This window comes from Triturus cristatus, chromosome 5_2 (assembly GCF_964204655.1).
Source record: "Triturus cristatus chromosome 5_2, aTriCri1.1, whole genome shotgun sequence".
Taxonomy (NCBI): Eukaryota; Metazoa; Chordata; class Amphibia; order Caudata; family Salamandridae; genus Triturus; species Triturus cristatus.
This window is the reverse complement of record NC_140588.1, coordinates 481,401,716-481,424,569: the sequence shown is the minus strand read 5'-3', so window position 1 is coordinate 481,424,569 and position 22,854 is coordinate 481,401,716. Positions and strand designations below refer to the sequence as shown.

The window sequence follows — 22,854 nt, the reverse complement described above, 5'->3', positions numbered from 1 at the left end:
TTTTTCTGAAGCTCCGACGCCGCTGGAGTCGTGTCGACGCCGTGAGGCGGTTCCGGTTCGATGTCGGCGGTCTCGGCACAATGTCAGTTCTTGACGACGCCGGTAGGCGGTTCCGGTTCGATGTCGGCGGCCTCGGCTCGATCTCGACCTCCGATTCGATGGCGTCGGGCAGTCTTGGCTCGATGTCGACTTCCGGCGGCTCCGGAGTGCGATCTCCACTCCCGACCTCCGGTGCTCCTCTCCTCAGGTTCCGGCGACTCCGGAGTGCGACCTCCACTCCCGACCTCCGGCACGATTCTCTCAGGTTCCGGCGACTCCGGAGTGCGATCTCCACTCCCGACCTCCGGCACGCTTCACCTCGGTCTCCGACGACTCCGGAGGGCGGACTTCACTCCTCCGATGACGCCGCTCACTCGACCTCGGGTGACTTCCTCCTCGACCTCTGGTACTCTCTACGACCTCCGTCGGCGCCCTCTCTCGATCTCTGGCGGCTCCGGGTAAGACGTCTGCTTTTCCAGTCAGCGCCGCTTCTCCACCTCGGGCTCCAGGTCTCCAGGCTACTCGACGTCAGGCTCCAGGGAAACCAGTATCCAGGTCAGGATCTTGCTGTTCTTGGTTTCTAAGGCCTGTTCCTGCTGTCCAGGTCCTTAAGATGGTTTTTCTTGCTTCTTCCCACACAGGGCTCCAGGCTGGGCTCAGTCAGTAGGGACTAGTATCAAGGGTGGGTTTATGGACCCCACTCCAGGCACAAGTTTCCACCCCTGCTGCTTCACTCCTTCCTCCTTCAAGTTTGTGCTGCTCACCCTTCACCAGTCAGGTGCCAACTGCCAGCTCCAACTGCCAACTCTCTGTCTTAGCTTCCCAACATTCTAAACCGCCTCCAACTGTCACAGGGTTCTGGAATGTTCTGGAAGGTGCTAGTAGGTTCCAGTGGGTGCTGGTGATGTCACAGGTGGCCACCATTTTGTGCTCCAGGCCCTCAGACAGAAGTTTCAGGGGTAGATAAAATGGCTCCCTGAATCTGCAGCAACACTAAAAAGTCTGGTGGTTCCCAAAAAGGAAAAATTCAAACAGGGTTTGAGGCAAAAGTGGGACAAAATAAATAATGATGAGGAGGGACCACCCAAAGGGCTGACAGGTCTAACACTCACCCTATCCCAAGAGCAGATGAACTGATAGACAAATTGGGGGCTGCCAAATTTCTCAGTACCTTTGACTTAACTGCAGGGTACTGGCAGATTGGCATGGCCCCAGGAGCAAAAGAAAAGACAGCATTCTCCACCCCTGATGGGCATTATCAGTTTACTGTGATGCCCTTTGGGTTAAAGAATGCCCCTGCCACCTTCCAGAGGTTGGTGAACCATGTCCTGGCTGGGTTGGAGTCATTTAGTGCAGCTTATCTTGATGATATTGCTGTCTTTAGCTCCACTTGGCAGGATCACCTGATCACCTTGGGAAGGTTTTAGAGGCTCTGCAAAGTGCAGGTCTCACTATCAAGGCATCCAAATGCCAGATAGGGCAGGGCACTGTGGTGTACTTGGGCCACCTTGTAGGTGGAGGCCAGGTACAGCCCTTACAACCCAAAATCCAGGCCATCATGGACTGGATAGCTCCAACAACCCAGACCCAAGTCAGGGCATTCCTTGGCTTGACTGGGTACTACAGGAGGTTTGTGAAGGGGTATGGGTCCATTGTGACCCCCCTCACAGAACTCACCTCCAAGAAAATGCCCAAGAAAGTTAACTGGACAGTTAGTTGTCAAAAGGCTTTTGACACCCTAAAAGAAGCAATGTGCTCAGCACCAATTCTAAAAGCTCCAGATTATGCCAAGCAGTTCATAGTGCAGACTGATGCCTCTGAGCTAGGGATAGGAGCGGTCCTATCCCAGACCAATGATGAAGGCCAAGACCAACCTGTTGCTTTTATAAGCAGAAGGCTACTCCCTAGAGAGCAGCGTTGGAGTGCCATTGAGAGGGAGGCCTTTGCTGTGGTTTGGTCCCTGAAGAAGCTGAGGCCATACTTGTTTGGCCCTCACTTCCTAGTTCAAACTGACCACAGACTTCTCAGATGGCTAATGCAGATGAAAGGGGAAAATCCAAAACTACTAAGGTGGTCCATCTCCCTACAGGGAATGGACTTTGAAGTGGAACACAGACCAGGGACTGCCCATGCCAATGCAGATGGACTTTCCAGGTTCTTCCACTTAGACAATGAAGACTCCATAGGACAAGGTTAGTCTCATCACCTTTCGTTTGGGGGGGGGGGGGGGTTGTGTGAGAAAGTGCCATCTTTCTTGCATGGCATGCCCCCACTTTTTGCTAAATTGCTGAATGTACTTTGATTGAGTGTACCCTGGGTTCCTGCCAATCAGGTGCCCAGGGCCTATGTTCCTTCCTTAAACCACACAAACTCCAAATTGGCAAACACTAGCCACATGTCAGCCCCTAGTAAATGGTACCCTAGGTACCCAGGGCCTTGTGGCCAGGGAAGGCCTCTAAGGGCTGCAGCACTCATTGTGCCACCCTCAGAGGCCCTGTACCCTTACACACACACACTGCCCTTGCAGGCTGAGTGTCTGGGTGCGGGACAAAACAAAGAGTCGACATGGCACACATCACTGTGTACCATGCCCATCACCTACACTGCCAAGGCATATGTCAGCCACCCCTCTAGCTGGGTGCATTACGCCTATGGTGTGGGCACAGGAGCAGGAGCCCTGTGCCCCTACAGTACCCGGGTCCATTCCTGGGCGCTGTAAGTGCAGTGCTGTCATTTAGGAGTACATGGTGCTGAGAGCTCGTCAAACACGAGCTCCACAGCACCATAATGGCAACACTGAAGCCTGGGAAGTTTGGTATCAAACTTCTCAGCACATTGAACCCACACTGATGCCAGTGTGGGATTTAATGTACTAAGCACCCCAGAGGGCATCTTAGAGATGCCCCCTTACAGCTAACTTACAATCCACGTCTGCTCTGAGGCTGCCCAGGCTGCCACACAGCAGACACGTTGCTGGACCCCTGGGTGGGAGAGCTCCTGCTCTCCCGGGCCTGCAACAATGCACATCCTGGGTGAGGTGAGAAATCTCCTCCCCCAGGATGAGCAAAGGGAAGCTTCAAAGGCATGCCGCCATTTGGAGTTTCCCCAGGCCACTGCAACCCCCCACTCTGGCGGGAAGCTTGGCCGGAAACCCCATACAAGGACAGGGGATGTGCCAGCCTGCCCACCCCACCCCTCAGGTGGGGAAGGCGAGGTGAAGCACATCTCCGGGCTCTCGCCATCTTGAAGATGGGAGGCCCTACCCTATCAGGATTAGGCTACTGCCCCCCTCCCACAGGAGAGAGGCAGGATAGGGGGTGTACGCACCCCAGGACAAGGACCCATTGGTCCCTGGCCTTCACCTACCTGTAACGCCCCTAAATCTAGTATTTAGTGGCACCCTGAACCTTCCCCCAGCAGATTCCAGATAGAAAACTACAAGAAGAGCAAGAAGAACAAGGACCTGCCCTGCAGCTGCTCAAAAGAGAAGAAGACACCAACTGCTTAGGCCCCAGCCCTACCGGCCTGTCGACTCTCGAACCTGCACCAGCGCGGCATCTCTCGTGGCCAGCAACCTCACCAACCCCGGAGGACCTGGCTACCTTTTGGCTCTAAGCCCCTGGGACTCCCATGAGTAGAGGCTCTACTCAAGAAACCTAGCTTTAACCCCTGGCAGCAGCCCGGAACCGCGGACCCAACACACTCTGCACCAGCCAAGCCTGGCCAGTGCCGGAGTGGACAAAGACCCTGAGGACGACCCCACGGCGACTGTGACCCCGAGTCCGGCACCCAAGGACCCCCCTCGACATTCCGGAAGAAGCCTGCAGCCTCAGAACCAAGTGCCACCCCAACCGCGATCAACAAGAGGGTAAGATTTCCGACATCAAAAGGCACCCCTGCACCCGGCGCCCTACGGCCCCCTGTGCCCAATCACGGGGTACCCACCTAACCTACAACTACCCAACTTACCTCTCGAAGTGGTGGTGGCACCTGAAGCATCCTCGTCCCCGAGCCTGCAGCCTTTTTCCAAACCGGAACATTCCCATTGATTTCCATTGAGCGCCCGACGGCTCAAAAGCACCCTGCACCCAGCCGCCCGAGTGGCCCTGGCAGTGCCCTCTCTACACTAACCTACTTCCCCACTTGCCCTGAGTAAGTGACCAGGAGCCCAGCTCCCACAGCCGCGTGGCTTGCCAGACAGCAGCCACCAACCAAGGCCCCCCTATCCCTCATAGGATAACATTGGGCCTAACTCTCTCTGCACCCGGCCGTCCTGAAACCGCTGAGGGTGAACCAACTGTACCTACCTGACACTGGGGGACCCCTGAGTCTATGCCCGGAATTTCAACTTTGCCAGTCGAGTACTTACCCTTAAACCGCTAACTTCATTTTCCTCATAGGGTAACATTGACTGGCTTTTTCTTCAAAAATCTTCTAAGTGTGAACTTTTCAAAACTGCAAATATTCACCAAAAATCAGCCAAGTGACAAAAACGAATTTACTCACCTGCTCCTAGGTGAGCTCCCAGTGCTGGATCTTGGTGCCCAGCCCTGACTCTGAAAAGTGTCCACAACTATACTTACCTCTAACTCATTTTTCTCCCATAGGAAACCATTGTCTGCTTTTCTGTGAAATTTCTTCTAAGTGTCTATTTTTGCAAATTTTGAAATATTCTTTTAAAATCGTACCATTTCTGCAAACTAAATTACTTACCTGTTTTTGATAAGGATCCCAGTCCTGGGTCTAGGTACCCAGTCCTGGATTACTAAAGTAACGATAAAGTACTCTACCTGCAATTTGAATTTCTTGCCATAGAGATCCATTGAATGTTTTCTTTGAAATATTTTCTAAGTGCTAACTTTTGAAATAGCTAAATATTATTTAAAAATCATTACAGTTATTAAGTCGACTTTCATCACTTGATTCTGAATACTGACCCAAGGCTGGATCTAGGAGCCAGACCTGGAATTCCAAAAGTAATCTGAAAAGCAATTTATTACAAATAACCTGAATTTACCATTGAGCTCAATGCATTGTTCTGTTTAGGAAATAGGATTGTTTATTGCAACCAACTGTGACTGTTTACATAAATTTATTGCTTAAGACAAAAGTATTTATATTCAACCTCTCATTCTGAGAAAGTATATTTTTATCCCTTTTGTGGTTCTAAAAATAAAACAAGCATATATTTTATATATATAAACCATTGGCCTAGAGTTCAGTTATTGAGTGTGTGAAACCATTTGCTGACTGTGTACAATAAATGCTTTACACTGTCCTCTGGTACTGCCTTACTGCTCGACCAAGCTACCACTTTTGAGAGTAAGGTCATACCTAACTTTGACCTCTATCAGCCTCTGGGGGACTGTGGACTCTGTACACCCTGTACCTATTAGGGAACAGTATATACAGAGCCACTTTCTCACAGACCCCCTGTAATCACACTTGCGGCGAGAGGCACGATTAGGTGGCATTCGACCCTTAAGGAATGTGTGACTACATTTCCTGACTTGCGAGGACCGAACCAATTTCATTTTCCAAGCATGCAATTAGGTGCTGAGATAGTTGACTATCTACTTTAGTTTAGACCGTTAACCACCTGCTTTTGAACATGGTGCCAGTGGTAAAATGGATTGCGCACAATCTCAGCCATCTACTGCATACAGATCAGTTCCACCACTGATTAAATTGGCTACACTTCAATTGGAAGGGTATCTCTTTGCTTACTCTACTGTGTTTTGGACTGCTCTTCAGAGCTGCATTGCTTTTGGGCTTTTTTTATGTACCCTCAAAAGTGCATAGGCCCAAATTGGTGCTCAACCTCCTTAAAAAAATAGGAAGAGTGCCCTCCCAAAGTCTAGTAAGGTCCACGGCAAAAGGGGGTGAAGTTGGCAACGCCTGGTGCCTAGGCACTGTTCTTGGTAGTCCGCAAGTGCAACGACTTCAGTTAGTTTCAGTACCTGTGCACTAGACACAATGCTTCACAGCATTAACTCTGAAATTGCTAGTTATGGTTGGATTTAAAAAAAAAAAAAGAAATCCTGGGTGCCCACTGGATTGGGACCTGCAACAGTGAAGATGGGAGTTCATTCAGATGTCCAGATATGCAGCCACACAATATATTTGGACGTAGATTTCTGGGCCAGTGCCGTTGTCTCCAGCTACATCCCCTAGTAACCTCTCTCTCTAATAACCCTAGGAGCTGTGGGGGTCCTCAACCTCTGAGAAGAAATTAAAGGTTACACATAGGTTACTCCGTAGCCTGGAGGGTCATTAACAAAGCAAATTTGCCAACAATGCTGTACGTACCAACCGTTTCCCTGGGCCCTAGAGTTTTGGGGGTGACTATGTACTCAAGTAGCTGGACATGGGACATCATGCCCTGATTTTGCAGCAGACCAAAGATGACTCCAGTTCCCTTGGTTCATCGGGGCTATGGTCCACTGGCAATCTCGCACTTGCCCTGACAAGGTGCAGAATAGCATTCTATCTGCACTGTGGGGAAGGAGGGGGGTCCTCTTGGTACAAAGCAACACAGCAACTCTTTGAGTTCAGTGTTTACACTTATTTTTCGCTTAGAAAAGGCCAGCCACTCGCCCCTGGAACACAACTTTCTTGGTCACATTGGCGTGTAGTTCTTCCTTGACTAAAGGAGAAATCCTTGAAAACTTAACTGGTTAAGTGACCAGAACTTCTAATCCGAGATGATCAATAAGCCCCCTTGCAGTGTTTGATATCTGGGGGTGCTCCTCCACTCGTAGATACAGGGCCACTGATTGATCAGATCTTGTTAATGCCATGAAGAACAGGAGTCCTTCCTCACCTGCCTGCATGTTTGCTGCGTCCAGGCAGCTGGCCACGTCTCTGGCAGATGAAGATCAGTAGAATTGGGCGTGCTCGGGTAGAAGTCAGGCCCAACAACTTCCACCCACTGGATACTGTAACCCTCGACGGCCTAAACCAAGGGGGAGAAATGCACGCAGGATGGATGACCAGGTGAGCAGATAGTAGGGCAGCCCCTTACAAAGCTTTCCATTTTAGATTACCTCGCTCGCATGAAATCCACGTGGGTTCTACCATGCACCGTCCATCATGCACTGCTGTCGGCATACAGACATGGTAACCAGTCTATTACTATAATAGACCCAAATAATAACCGTTACTTGGGATACAGTTGATCTGCTAGCAGCCATGCTAGCAGCCATGGAAACATTAGATCTCTTTCCTAGAGTATTTAATCCGACACATATAGCAGGTCATATACTCGATAATGTTTTACCAATATTTGCAATCTTATAACCGAACCACCTCGAGCAGTAAGTTGGTCGGACCACATGGCCTTGAGCTTTTCCTTTTCTGCCCCTAATGCCTAGGTCAGCCTAAAGGGCGGGAAGTTACGCGCAGACAATGGAGGAAAATCACGACAAAAACATTTGGTACAGTATTTTCTCCTCCGTTATTTAGTGACTGTAATGACATCAATGAAGCTCTAAATAAATTGGATTCGGAGATAAGGGCTTTTGATACTATCGCCCCGAACAAAACAACGATAATCCATGACAGAACCACTCCGGCTGATTTGGTACTCTGACACTTTAAAGGTGGAGAAAGCTTCTTGTAGAGTTAGAGAACGCAAATGGAGGAAATCAAAACTAAGGGAAGACAGACTGGCCTATAACATAGCACATAGGATGTACCTTAAGAATTGTAATATAGCAAGACTAACATTTCTAGCCACCCGAATAGATGAAGCAAAGTGCTCTTCCAAAGAACTCTTTAGGATTCTCAAAGAATTCACCACTCCAAGAGCCAGCAATCTCTCCTGCCCCCCTACGCAGGAATTCTGTGATGAGCTTGCCAAACATTTCAAAAGTAAGATAGACAACAGCTATGACTCCTTTGATCAGGAATTGGAGAATAGGGAAGAAATCCTAATCCCAGATAATTTCCCCCCCCCCCTTACCGAGACTGGAGACTTTTGCAACTATTATTATCGAGCAAGTCCTACCACTGTTGAAACATTAAGTCAGGCTCCCCGTCTGATGTGGTTCCCCCCCCACATCGTTTCTGACCTAGCAATGGAGTTGGTAAATCCAATTAGGTAAATGTGCAATCTGTCTTTGGTATCCTCCTCCCCATCGAAATGGAAGAAGGCATTTATTAAACCTCTGCCCAAGAAACCATCAGCAGATTGCGCTGACTTACAAAACTATAGACCCATTTCTCTTCTTCCCGGCTCCTCAAAAATAATGGAGACCCTGGTTAACCGACCACTCTCTGACTATCTGGAATATTATAATCTTTTGGACCCCTCGTGGTCTGGCTTCCGTGCTGGATACAGCAGAGTTTGCCTTAACAGAGGTAACAGATACAATCAGGCAACTGTTAGGCGAAGGGACCCCTACAATGCTAGTCCTCTTAGATCTGTCAGCAGCCTTTGACACCATCTCTCACAGAATCCTGTTAGATAAACTGCGAGAGATTGGTTTCACAGGGATGGCATTAGAATGGCTGCAGAGTTTTCTATCGGATAGATATCAATGTGTACAACTGGACACCCTTGTATCCCGGACTACAACTGTGCACAAAGGGTGTACCGCAAGGCTCCATACTAAGCCCCACCCTGTTCAATATCTGTGTTCTCTCTGGCCACCGTCATCAAATCCTGTGGGTTCCAAACCATCTCTTATGCGGACGATACTCAGGTGAAAGTCCCCATAGAGAAGGACCCCGCGGTGACCAGAGAGATTCAAGCTTTACATGCTAAAAATAGCCACATGGATATGAGGGAACTTCCTGCAACTTAATTCCAACAAAACTGAGATCTTATTGTTTGGGAAAGCTGAGGAATTGTGGACAGAGGGGTGGTGGCCTGGGGAACTTGGAGAAGCTCCCACCCCAAAAAAATGGGCAAAAAACCTGGGCATTCTAATGGATAATAACCTATGGAGGAGCATGTTAAGACTCTCAGCAAGTGTTTTGGACTGATGCGCACGCTAAAAAAGATTTTCCCTTGGATTCCTCTGTCCACCAGAAGGGTCCTGATACAGGCACTGCTAGTCAGCAGACTAGATTACGGAAACGCGTTACTGGTGGGGATGAGGGAGGACCTGCTCTCAAGGCTACAAGTGGTTCAAAATACGGCGGCACGCCAAGCATTGAACAAGCCAGCGCGTAATCCATCTCTACCGCTATTGAGAGAGTTACATTGGCTACCTATAAGGAAAAGAGCAGTTTTCAAACTTTTATGCCTAGTTTTCAAAGCACTTTACGGACGGGGACCTAGATACCGAACTAAGAAATTAGAATGGTACACCCCGGCCCGGCAGCCTAGATCCACTGGCCAAAAGCTCCTTCAAACGTGCCTTTTCCTACCTGGCCCCCAAATATTGGAATGCGTTGCCAGAAGACCTGCGGGCATGTCCCACCTTGATTATCTTTAAGAAACACCTAAAAACCTGGCTATTTTAATTGAAGTAATTCTGCATTAAGATCCCTGCTTCCCGGGCACTGAGAGATCCCCTGGGGATGATTTGTGCGCCATATAAATAATAAATAAACTGAAGATTTAACCCAGTGGATTCTTATAGAAGCTGGTTTAATGGAACTAGTTTAGTTGTTTGTCTGGAAAAAGGTGATGCAAACAATCTGAAGACCATCAAACTGCTGTGCCGACCAAAGAACTCACGATTACAGTTAACACAAGGTATAACGTTTGATGTAATATTTCACAAGAGATGTCGATTACTTTTTACATTAAGTTACTTTTTCTTACTAGATAGGTAATGCTTTTTCCCCATCAAGTTGATGCCTGAAGGGTGTCTGCTAGTTAAACCGCTTTACATTTCTGTCTGCTAATTTTGTGGTTCTGTTCTTTCCAGTAAAAACCTCTACCAAGCCATCCCCATCAAAAAGGCGATGTTCGGGTAACAAGGAGGCACCCGTTTCTAGCTCTGAAAACCGCCTGCCATCCAGTCCGCCTTCGGCCACCCGTGTGACAGCAGAGGTGATATCGAAGCCACAGGCCATAGCCTTCAACAAGACTCCCACCGCTCAGTCGCATCCTCCACCCCGGACTGAAGGGCAGAGTTTGGACTGTGAAACGCCGAGCGCTTCCTCTGTGAAACTGCGCATGCAGAAACTGGCCAAACAGCGGCGCTATTGGGACGGCAGTGGTGAGTTCGAGACCCCCCCCTCGCGTGTCACTGTGACGTATGGTTGGTAGACCAGATGAGCAGAACAAAATGCGTGTCACAAAATATTTTTGTGCCTTGTACATTTGTGCGATCATTACTTAAAAGGATCGATGGACACTTTGTGCTAGGTGTGTTGTTGGTACCCAGAGCCGAGGGCAGCAAGTCTGAGTAAGAGCACACCTGCAGTGCCACGCATGTTTCCACCGAGGCCTGGTGCATTATACAGTCGTTCTTACTTGGTTTGTTCATCTAAAAATGTGTAATGCTAATGTGGTAAGACTTGTTTAACCGATATTCACCAGCAGTAGTTTTTCTCTTCTAAACTGTAACTTTGTGTTTAAAAAAAAAAAAAAAATCTAGGCAGTTCACCTGAAAGCGGTCAGGTGTCACCCGTCCAGCCCAAAGAAGTGGTTCCTTCCCCGCCAAAGCAGCCGGAGGCCGCGCCCGTTCCATCCGGTGCACCAGTGGGAAGAAGGGGTCGTTTGGCGAACCTTGCGGCCACCATCAGCTCCTGGGAAGATGATCTAACTCATCCATATGTAAATCCCAACCATGCTCCAGCACCGTCTGGTACTGCTTGTTTGTCAAAAGTGTCCTCGGCAAGTGCAGCATCTGCAGGCATCAATAGCGGCAGTGTGAGGCGCGAGGCTGCATCCGCTCCTCAGGAAGCCGAGGCGCGCGCGAAGAAACCGGACCTCGCGAGCACACCGGTAGGTAATACGACAGCATGCCTCTTCGCTTGTACCGCACTGACCTGCGAATGTGTTTACATGTTTACCTCGGAGTAATGTCTATGGTGACCATCAGAGCAGCTTACCACTTTGCTAAGATCCTACATAAACTTGTATTTTGCAAAGCACAAATTCATGCGAACTCCGCATGACCTGTAGTTGAACCTGCAAAACGTTTTTCAGTCAGGAATTCCACTTTACATTGTTAAACCTCTTTCTTTTCTTCTCCCCAATTGACTTTATTTTTCTGCCAATACATTTATGTAAAATATTGTAAACAGATCTCTTGAGTCTATCCTACCATGTTTTTCGTTCTGTCTGAAGCAGTGATGTGAAGAATTAAACGCTTCTGTGTGTTAGCTAGGGAGGTGTTTTCCCGTTGACGGGCTGGTGGAACACGTCTTGGAACTTATGTCCATTAAAGGAGCTAGTTCGGAAGAGCATGTGGCGTTCCTGCCTTTCATTGCATTTCAGAGAGCCTTTGGGTAGCATTCCGAGTCGGAGGAACCTGCCGCCCTGGTTGCTTGATGGGCAAGCACAGTCGTTTTAATTGACCAACGTCAGTCTCTAGTGTCACGTGTCCAAATCGAGACACACCGCACATTGACTACCATCTGTGTAGTGCACGGTTTATTATCATTGCGTTTTCTTTACTGCCCTTGCTGGGTATTCGTGCTTATCATGGTTTGATAAATTGCCATTCTTTATGAACGGTGGCAAATCACTTGTACTGGTTAAGGTCTGCGGTAATGTAGCCCTTGTGATTCTTTTCCTGTGAATATCCACTGTACCCACTAAATTAGCATTGGACTAACTGGGTGAATCGCATTTCCGGTCATGGGGCCTATTGTATGTGCCATTTGCAGCCAAGTTACATTTTAAGTGTCCCTTCTCTATATCGTGATGCTGTGCTTAAAATCTCTGGAGCTGGGCTCCTTTTTGTTGGAATCTACAAATTCACCCTGTGCCTTGCTCCGGGACTGAAGCGCCCCAGAGTTCAGCATCGACTATGCAATGAAAGATTTTTATGGGGAATATATATAGTGCACTGCACGTGTACATAGTGAAAGTATTAGTGTTTCCCCTCTGTATGACACCAATGTTTGTTGACACAAAATGGGTTTTGTAACTTCTCTCGGTTTCATGCCTTTCTAACGAAGCGCAAAATGAAAATGCTCATTGAAAATAGAAATGCTTGTTTATGTAGTCTTTATTTTCCTACTTAGGTTTTGTTGTACTTCCTAAAAGGTAACTAATTTTGTAAACGGTACACTGTGAAGTCCACTAGGCACGAAAATAGTCCTAGCAAGCTGTATGTCTGACAACTTGCATCTAGTCCCATTCTTCAATTGGTGGGTCAAGAATGTATTTCCTCATGGAACAGCCCAGGCCAAATATCGGGCTGAATCATTCCCTCCCTCCAACGTGTCACAGGGCTGCCCACTGTCACTCATTTTGTTCTGTTCAGTGCCCTCAGGAAAGCATTTGCATAATCTTTTGGTAGGTCTAAAACTGGGTTCTCACGTCCATTTTCTCAGGGCCCAAAATGTACATTCAGGGATGTGCCATAGGTCCACATTGCTTGCCGATGGCAGCGATTAGATGAGGGGTAGGAGGAGAAAGGGTGCATAGAGGAGGACTGTGAGCACATTTTTAGGGTTCGATTCCATATCGCTCTCCTCTAAATTAGGATGACAACTTAAAAAAAAAAAAATACACATTTCTCCAGGCATTAAACTTATCAAGCGTGATAACTTGTGTTTTACCACGTTCAAGTTTCAGTCCTTTATTGCCTCCTGGTGTTAACCTTGACCTCTCGCTATCACTAGTCTCCAAGAGTCAACTCTAGCATGGATATATCTTTGTCATCCTACAAACCTCAGTGTAAACAGTGGCATACTCTAGAATGCTCCCCATTAACCACCTTTCACAGGTACGCAGATACTACAACCCATTCTCATCCTAGATGCGATCCAATGGGTATGCATTAGACATGGTACTTTGGGACTTACTATCTAATGCTTTTCCACTTTACTGAAATATACTGGTAGTAAACGCTGTGCTAATAACCTTTGCACCCACAGCCATTTACCATGGCAGGGCAGTCACTTGGCCTCCTTATCGAAACCATCCCCACCCAAGGTAAGGAGTTGTGAGCAAGCTGCATACTTTCAGATACATTAGAACAATGTTTTTTTTAATCCCGGCTTCACCGTGGTACCAGACTGTGTGCTCTAGGGCAATTACTTTTCAAATCTGTTCCTCCGCTTCTGTTTTTTCCCCCCAATGATTGGAAGTTACAAATGTACTCGAACCCAAAACACTTCGGTCTAACCGCTGGGGGAATTCAGTGCAAGGCTTCGTAGTTTATTCATAGTGGAAAAATTAAACCTCGAAAAAAGTAGCTCTGCCTTTTGGATCTTGGGTCTCCTATCGATCAAACCGTTTAGTCTTGGGCACATTGTTTTCTGTATCCTGCTGCCCAGTGCGTGTTTCCTTCACAGAGCGTTTTGATTTAATCAGATTAATAGTTAATTGTGTATAGTAGACTGATAAAGACCACCACAGGCCATAATTAAACTCCATAACACCCTCTTTAGCTGGCAAGATGACAGAGTTAAATGCCCCCCCAATGAAAAAAACCTGTTGATCAGAAGCTCCAATGTTCAAAAGCAAGCAACCTCCGATTTTCATCCTTCAGGGGTCGATAAATTGAGTGCCAAGAGTTGGGCAGTAGTAACATACATTATTTAAAGTAAAACAGTAGAAGTGCAATGTGTTTTTTTTCTATATAAAAATAACATGGCTATTATCACTGTTTAGACTCTAATTATTCTATGCACCTACAATACATTATGCTGATAGTTATGTTGAATTTCCACCTTCCAGCATGGCTGTGGCAAAATCGATTCTTGAAGTAAGTTTTATTTTCCTTTCTACAGACAGTAAAATTGGTTAAACTCATTAATTTGCTTGACAAAAGGTATGGGGGCTTGATCACTTGCACCAGCCTACTCCAGTAACGCATTTTAATAATGTAAAGGCTTAAGGGCAACACCGCCCCCGCTTATGGCCTTTGCACTGCCTGTTCACAGCATTTTATCGTGGGTATTCCTTTGTATCGGCATCTCAAAAGAAAAAAAGTGTTCCTAGACTCCTGTTGGAAAGAAACTTCATTGCAGCAGCGCCATCATTCCATTAAACCGTTAAACGCTGGCCTCTCACAGACACATTTTCAAAGCTCCTGTTTATAATTTGCAGGGCTATTGGTCCAGAGAAAAGGGAGTAGAGATGCATGTCGATGATACATAACACCCCCCCTCCCCACCCCCTGACTTCTAATTCTAGCTCAGACTTCTAACAAGTAAATGGGCAGTTTGACGTCTTTCAGGAGAGTCTTTGGCTTGCACTGAAGCTGGAAAATCTGAGTTGTCATCCTCTCTAAACATTACCTAGATTCAAAGTATTGCTCCTTCCACGTGAATCAATCAGTGTTCTTTATAGTGCATGATTAATCACCCGTTAGGGTCTCGGTGCGCGGGGGTGGAGTGTTCTGCAGTTCAGTCGCTAAAGCCAGGTCTTGATATCCTTTCTGAATGGAGGCAGTGAGGGTGATTGCCTGAGATGTAGAGGAAGAGAGTTCCAGGTCTTTGTGGCGAGGTAGGAGAAAGATCTTTCTCCAGCCATGGTCTTGCAGGCCCGTGGGGTAGTGGCCAGGGCCAGGTTGGCGGAGCGGTGACTGGAGCACATACACCAATTTTCAGAAAGGTGAAAGCACTTTTATGATGCACTGATGGCCACAGCGGAGCAGCTGAATTTAAGGCCACTTAAGGATATGCAGATATAGACCGGGATGGCCAGAGCGATAACTAGCTCATAAATTGATTACAGTAGTGCACACTTTACAGGAGCCCCTGCAAAATTTCTGATTTTGCTGCAAAAAAAGTAACCATTAATTATGGAACCTGGAAAGTCAATGGCATTTCAAATGTCTCTTCAGTTCTGTGCTCGCTTGACTAGTTCTAATTGTGGGGCAGTTCCAGTTTTGGAGTAATACCCTTATGTATTGATTCCTAAATGGTACAGGACCAAGTACGCTGGACCGAATCCATTCCATGGGCAGTTCCTATCACATTTATGATCCACAGGAGCAAACCTGACGTTAGCCCGCCAGCAGTGTTTGGGTGGAAAAAAAACATTGTCGGTGCCCCAAAGGCCTTTATCCGCTCTGTCAGGGAGAACCTCCAGATTCTGTTGGACAACACTTCATCATCCATTAAATGGGACATATGGGATCGTGGATCCTGTGCTGGGAGGAAATTCCAACGGGAAGGCTTACCCTCTAGTGGCCCATCTCGCAGCTCTCTCAATGTGTGAGTGGAAGCCCTCAGTCATCTCTCGCAAGCAGACAATGAGTGGGTGCTACATCAAGAAGTGACGGAGGCAATCTTCAGACTGTGGTTTCCATTCATCAATCTTTTCACCACTGCCTGGACAGGAAGTGCCGTCTGTTTTCAGCCCTACGTTTTCATAAATATTGGTCTCTGGGGTTCAGTTGGTCAATGGGACTGTTGATTGTGATCGCACTGGAGTGGGAAAGGAGAATCTTGTATGCTAATCTGTTGTCACAGAGCAGTGGGCCTTCTCTCCCCCTCCTGATTGAAGCATACTTGCTGCCTCATCGAGAAGGTTAGGTCCTCTGCCCCAGACACTGCTGCTGCTGAATGCGTGGAGATTGATTTTGCCTGGCTAGAATCCTTGTGCCTTCTTGGGGTTGTAGATGCCATCTTGGTAGCCGGGAAGTCTGCCACCAAATCTATCCATACAGGCCACTAGAACCGGTTTGTGCAATAGTGCGAGTCAAAATGGATTCATCCCTTTACATCTCCCCTGTTCAACATCTTGCGGGTTGCTTTGTCCTTTGAACAACAGTGCTTCTTGATAGGTACAGGCTACCTAGCAGATCTGTCTACGTTTGTGTCTTCCTGACCAACCTTCACTGTTTGAAACACCAGTAGTGATGACATTTGAAAGGTGTGTTGTACTTTTTCCTCCCTCTGTTTATTGTTCTTCAGTAAAATTTCAACCTTTACGTTTCTTAATGCCTTTCCATTCAAGATGATACATAGTTACCTAGTCTAAGTTGTTCGCCTAAAAATTGTGCTGTTTGTATCGATTGCGTCTGCCTGCAAGGTTGGAAAACTTTATGCACTTTCTGTTTGTCTAACCAATATGACGTATCACGTTGACAGTTAACATGCAATGTGCCATGAAACAGTTTTTTTGTTTCAATGTTCTACAAGCAGCAGGAATGAATTAAGCAGCTATTCATGCTGGAAAACACTATTACCTTAGTCAACAGGGTATATCGGTATTTGTTAACACCAGTCCAAGTCACTGTTATGGAGATCTTGGACCCACATTTAAAGTGCGAGGAGGCACCACCTTTGGGGATCATCAATGCAGGTGTACTTGGGATCGGATATTCTGTCTTCCTCATTTAAATTCAGTCTGTCAGGGTGTCCTTGAAGAAAGGCTGAACCAAAAACTAGAGATGCCTGGCTAGTGTAACGTAACTTTCCTTTTAAATATCAATAATTTACCCCCAAGTAGGCCTTACTACCTGTAAGGCAAGGTGCATGGTATTTACATATAGGACATGTACAGGTTTATTGTTAAACATGTCCTCAGCGTAAAAAGGTCCCAAAAGCTATTTTCACTGTAGAAGAATTGGCTGTTTCTTAGAAACGCTCTGGGATAGAATTTTAAATTTAATAAAGCTATTTGTGGATAGGAACCTGCTACAGATTTCATTATTGGGCTTTTTGAAATATTTATTATTAGTCATTTTCATTGTTGAATTTAAATCTGCAAAAAAATATTTTGGAAATCAGGTTTTTTTTTAGAAAGTTACCTTTTCTCTGACTAAAGCCTTTGGAGGCCTATTTGCATGAGCTCCAAACTGTCACCCAGGAGCTGAATAGCCCCCTTTAAAGACCTTGGGTGTAAGGAGGTGTTCTGTTCCTCGGTCAGGATGACCATTTGGGCTGTGCACACAGACTTGATTACTTCAAAGAGGCTGACCCTGTCACAGGCAAATGTTAGATGATACCTGGGGAGGGCTCTTCTTTGTTCCCCTAGTCAGACTGGCACTGATCCAGTTTGAGTTGAGCTGCCCCCAGAACTGGTTTAGAGTGACCACAGAGGAGGGGTTGCTAATTTACCTAGCCACACCAGCTATGCACAAGGTGAGAAGTTTCACCATCTCGGATTTATGCAGAATGGGCTCTGTGGAGTTGTTTGTAGTAGAGCACATAGCAAGTGCTGCAAAAGTGGGTAGGGGTTACCATGGGAAACGTTTACCCCATTATTTATTTGAGAGTTTTATATAGTACTAGCTGGACCTGCTTAGGGAGGCACTAGGAGTCACTCCCATCCACAAGCTGGTACCAGGCATAAATGTGGCACCCATAATACCAACCTCAGTACACTTTCTGGACCTGTGGAAGTACAGAACAGGACGGAACCTACTGTGACCTGGCCTGAAATGAGCATAGAAGATGGGACCTACTCTTCCTCTATTAGGGACACGGAACTGGACTCCAAGGGTTCTAACGCTGACCTCCTGTTAAAGCTACAGGGACACAACACGCTGCAAGAGTCCTTTGCTGCATCTGACCAACAGCCTTTGACCTCTCCTGTACCTTGCGGCTGGCACCCCTCCACCCCCACCCCCACCCCCTCCACCCCACTGAGGGCTTTTCCCAAGGTCCTGGACCCTTGCATGGTGTTGTCAGATTGTAATCATCCTAGCTTTTCTTGAAATTTGGGACTTAGAAATGTTTTGGCTCCAAAGAACTCAGAAGGGCTGGGACCAACCTGCCAAGGTGATCCAACAAAGTTGTGTTGCCGCTTGGCCAAAGATTCAGGTTGCTGCTGCTCTGAGCTTTTCCATTCAGCGTGACCATTCAGGGATAGTAGCCAGCCTTGGGGAGCCATCTTACTGCAGCCTGTCCACGCTGGAAGAATCCAAGCTGCAAAAAAAGGGACTCATTCCAAAGGTAGAAATCTTCACCGAGCAAGAGTGCCAAAAGTATCCGGCAAATGAGGGTTCTTCTCTGGGCACAAATTCAAATTTCTATTGCTCAATTTTCCCACCAAAAGTCGGCGGCTTCACCTCCTCCAGAGGCTAGCCGACGATGTGGAGCGATTTTTGACTTCCATTTCGGAGCGTCTGAAGGTAAACCTTCAGTCCAGGTTGAACCTGGGTTTGTATCCAACACACACACGCGCACACACTCTTTGGTGTAATTTTATTTATTAACGTTTGCTCTTTGTTTCTGAATTGGTTTGGGAATTTCTGCGAAATGTGGTGTTGTCTTTATTATTGTTTTGGTACTGCATAAATACTTGAAATATTACCTCTAGGATATCTAGTATACCTCTTCCTTCATGAAACCCACCTGCCACCTACACTGTCTAGATAACCATTTGACTTTTGGTATTGCTGGAGAGGAAAGGCACCGGGATTATGTCTGCTTCTGAGTGTGTTCAAAATGGGAAGTGTTGAGCCTGGGTGGGAGAACTCTTGTGCTTGAAATTTTGGATGAAGAACCTATGGTGTAGAAGATGCTCCAGTCATATCAATTTTAGATCATCGACAAATCATTAAAGGAGACTGGACTAGAGTTACTTCTTAAGCCTTCACCTTTAGTACGGATGCTGCAAACTTTTCATTTTTCATAGCTACTCTAATAATTTACTTGGCATTTTCTAGTGTAAGGCTCTGACTTGACCTGTTTAGATGGCTTTCTGTGAGTGCATATGCACAATCTTAGCATCCACCTCTTCCTATAACCCCCTTGTAGAAATCAGGTGTCTTCCTTGTAAACTGATGGTTGTATTGAAGCAACCTTTGCAACAGTTTTCAGAAGTTCTTGATTATTTGTGACCATGGCATTAAAGCCTTCATAATGGGCTTGTTGTTTTAATAACTGCTTCACCGGTTTTTCTTTGAGATCGTACTAGAAAAGCATTGCTAGTGTGGTGGGCAATAAAACATTTTCATATCTGTTTTAGTATAAATTTCAAACCTTCATAATGGTGCTGTTACTATAAATAAAGAGAATCTGTGTTAAGAATCCTGAAAATATTGTTTTAACTGTGCTGTCACTGTTAATGCTTTCCATTTTTAGCTGTGTTCCTTTCTCCTCTTCTAGGGTGCAGTTCATTTAGATCAGTCGGCCAGGCCAACACACGAAGAAATCCAGCTACCCAAAACGCAGCTGGTTGCAGTGGCTAGTGAGAGAACATCTAGCCCTAAAAAGGGTGAAGAACTAAAACCTCAAGCCATCAAGCAGTTTAATTTAAAACACGGCAGTCCAGTTGAGAAATCTAAACCCATGGTGAAATCCACTTTAACACAACAAAGTACTCCCAGGGATGATGTCCTGAAAAGAACCATTGCTCAGCAGAACAAAACTACGACTCCAGGTAAAATCCAAATGTGTGCATCAAAATTTAATATGTCCTTTAGAGAAATTGCAGCCCTTTCCTACTAGATTTCCTCTTCTCGCCCCAAAAAGTTTTCACGTGTACCAAAACTTGGCTTGGAAAATCAAGTTTATGAACTTCATTCCACTTGCGGAATTTGGCAACTTCGCGTTACTTCTGTAACAGGAAGTTCCGTCCAAATTCCGTCATTCATTGGGTGACCGATTTATTTCTGCCATGGGACACCAGAAATGCAAGCTGCTTCTTGAATAGATTTTCTGTTTTCGTGGCAGCAAAATCAACTCCGATAGCTGCACGCTCTAGTGCATTGCATAGTGCGGTTAATGCTGATTTTGCAGCGCGGTACAGCCTACCGGTGCTAAATTGCAGGGCGACCTGTACGTTTCCACTCATGAGACTTTATGAAACACCGCAGAGTTCCGCTGAGTGAAATTTTGACAACACCTAATAAACTGCTTTTGGATAATTCACCCACTGACTAATTGTTTCTGTACATTTTTTACAGAATTAATTTTGGCGTGAACAATGTGATGTGGTTTCCTACCTTTTCCTTGGCATCACATGTAAGATTTTGCTACAGTGCAGCTGATATTTTATTAGTCTTGTAAAATTATTTTTTTATTATTGGTGTACCTCAATGACGTTATGAGGTTTAAGAACTGTGAAATTACACCCCCCCCCCCCCCCCACACTCCTGCATTGATTTTCTGCTTAGTAGATTATTCAGGGCTTATGTTCTCATTCTTACGTATAAAGCTTTACAAGAAATATGAGAAATATTTTAAGCAATCTAAAATAATTAATAGCCTTGTCTTACCCAGTGTACTTTTTTATGATTATACAAATTATGTAGCCTATTTTGCTCTTCAATTAGAAATTGTGATGATACATGTAGTTTAAAAAGCAAATATAGGATTTTAATCTACTTTTCTTTGGTGGTTTTTGCATTTGATGAACAAGTCTCATCTAGCCTCATAAGTTAATATGCTGTAAGAGTGTTTATTTTGTATATGCATTAAAATGGCGTTCTTTTTTAAACGCATTATCAAAGCACCAAGAAATTGAAAAGAGCAATGTGTCGCACTCTGTAACCCAACAAATGGGGCAGTGGAATGAGAGATAAGGAAATGTGGACGGACGGAGGAAGAGGACGGTAGGAGAGGACACGGGGCAGGGGGTCAGGCGAATGGGAATGCAGAGAGCACGGCTAAAAGTGGAGGGGTGGCTAGGGTATTAGCGCTGGCCATAGTGCTGCTGAACATCTTGGCTACAAATCCTTGCTAAAGCCAATTGCTCTCATGGGCCAGACCTGTTTGCTTTGTCAATGCTTGTTAATTACTGCTGGGTTGGAGACCTGACCGGGTACTCGCTCTCCTCAAGATCTCAAAACCTCTGTCAAGCATGCTTGAATCCTAAGGCACATGGCATGGTGTTAAAATTCATATATTTTATTTAACTTTTTAAAAACTTTCCAGTGAAGCACTCCATGGCAGATCATTTTTATTTTTATTATGGCACTTCATTTTTTCAGTTTTCTCCTTATGAACCCTTTATATAGTGTAGCCTGAGCGTGGTCTGGTGAAGGGCTGCTTTTCTTGTGACCGATATTTTATACAGAAGAGTTGGAGAGTTGCACACTTCGTGTGATGTCCTTCATTCAGCATCTTCTCAAAGCATAGAAATTAGGATGTGCTCCTTTTTAGATCGAGCCTGAGCCAGTGCGCATGCACTGCTCTGTGAGACTTGTTGTGGTGGAGTAGCCAATAGAAGCCCCGCCCACTCTCCTCCCCATATTTGCTATTGGCTTGTCATTGTCTGTCCTAAAAGCTGGCTTCTCATTCGTCAATAGGCTTGTTAGTGCCTCTTTAGTACCGCCTCCTTAATTTGTCACCTCCCATGGCGACTGGCCTCTTTACTTCGAGTTTTACATGGTATGTGTTATTTAGACTGTTAGCACTATTTTCCTTGATGGGGTTCTCCTACTGCAGGCGGTGCCTTCTTGTTGTACTTGCATTTCAAAATCAATGCTCTTCTGCTTGTGTCACATGGTGGAACAGGGACGCATTCTCTTTTAATACAGTTGGTGTAAATTTCAGAGGAAGAATAACCATTGTCGGTGTGCGTGATCCTGATAATCTTCACAAGGTGTGAGGCCTTCATTGACAACACACGTCGATTGATGTGCTATTATATGTGTATTTTCAGGAAATGTAGCTAGCGTGCTGGCATCTAAGTTTATGTATTTGACAGTAAAATTAATCAACAGAAGGTCAACTGTTGTGTTTAAGTGGAGCTGATCTGTGGACAGTGTAGATTAGTGAGAGGTAGTTCATATATAGGCATACATAGTGTCTTGAGATTTATGGAACGAACACTGTGTCTGCGTGTGTGTGTCTGCGTGTGTGTGTCTGCGTGTGTGTGTCTGTGTGTGTCTGCGTGTGTGTGTCTGCGCGCGCGTGTGTCTGCGTGTGTCTGCGTGTGCGTGCGTGTGTGTGTGTGTGTGTGTGTGTGTGTGTGTGTGTGTCTGTCTGTCTGTCTGTCTGTCTGTCTGTCTGTCTCAGGTGTTGAGTATTAATGTGCCTTTCAGAATAGCTCCTCCAGTCTGCTTTTGTTTTAGGGAATGGCATTTTGTGTTTTTGCGTACCCCTGCAAGGTCTTGGTACGCATGGCTAAAAGCATGAAAGTAGTGCCACTATAGGAGTGTTTCCTTGTAAGGCACGCATTCTGTGTTAATTTCACACCGGGCATGTATTCTTCAATTACAAAATTCTGTGTGGGTGTGACGCTTACATGAGATGAGCAGTGTTGCTGAGTAGATCGCTGTCTCGGTGTGTACCTTTAAAAGAGTAAAGGGCTAGTTTTTGGGGTCCTTTGATAATGTGGCACTAAGTGCTTTAGTACTTGAGAACATACCTTCCTTGGACTCGATTACAGGGCACACCTTAGTAATGGCTGTGGCAGAGTTTTGCTTTTTTTCAAACCATTTCGCCGCTTTTAAAATGTCAGCATCTTAGTTTGTCTTCTGCTGGGCTTGTAGTGAAGGTTCTTACAATACATTTTTCATTACAAAAGCTTTTTAAGAATAATAAAGCTCTAACGCACATACCCTCCTTTTCTTTCAGTATATTCTAATTACACAAACAATACCTAGTTATCCATCTATCTACTAACTTCTCTCCCCTTCTTTCTCGGTCACATACTTTCTCTACTACTCTCTCTAGTGTTCACTCGCCAATTCATACATAAACTATCTGACCCTCTCAAAATTACTTCTAAAATATTCAGTACATCTCTAAAAACGATCTAATCTGTATACCACATAATTCCAAAACACAAATACACTACACACCACACAATGTCAGCAATCAACTAGA

The 22,854-nt window shown here is 45.8% G+C and overlaps 1 protein-coding gene across 2 annotated transcripts in view; it reads left to right on the top strand.

Annotated features, from left to right (window-relative positions):
- Positions 1-22,854, top strand: part of ANLN (anillin, actin binding protein) — a 279,002-nt gene that overhangs the window by 48,523 nt on the left and 207,625 nt on the right. For both annotated transcript variants that reach the window (XM_085607473.1, XM_085607472.1), the window contains exons 3-5: positions 9,921-10,214; positions 10,596-10,945; positions 19,186-19,459. In XM_085607473.1, the coding sequence (XP_085463599.1) occupies positions 9,921-10,214; positions 10,596-10,945; positions 19,186-19,459 (918 nt within the window). The remainder of the gene's footprint in view (positions 1-9,920; positions 10,215-10,595; positions 10,946-19,185; positions 19,460-22,854) is intronic.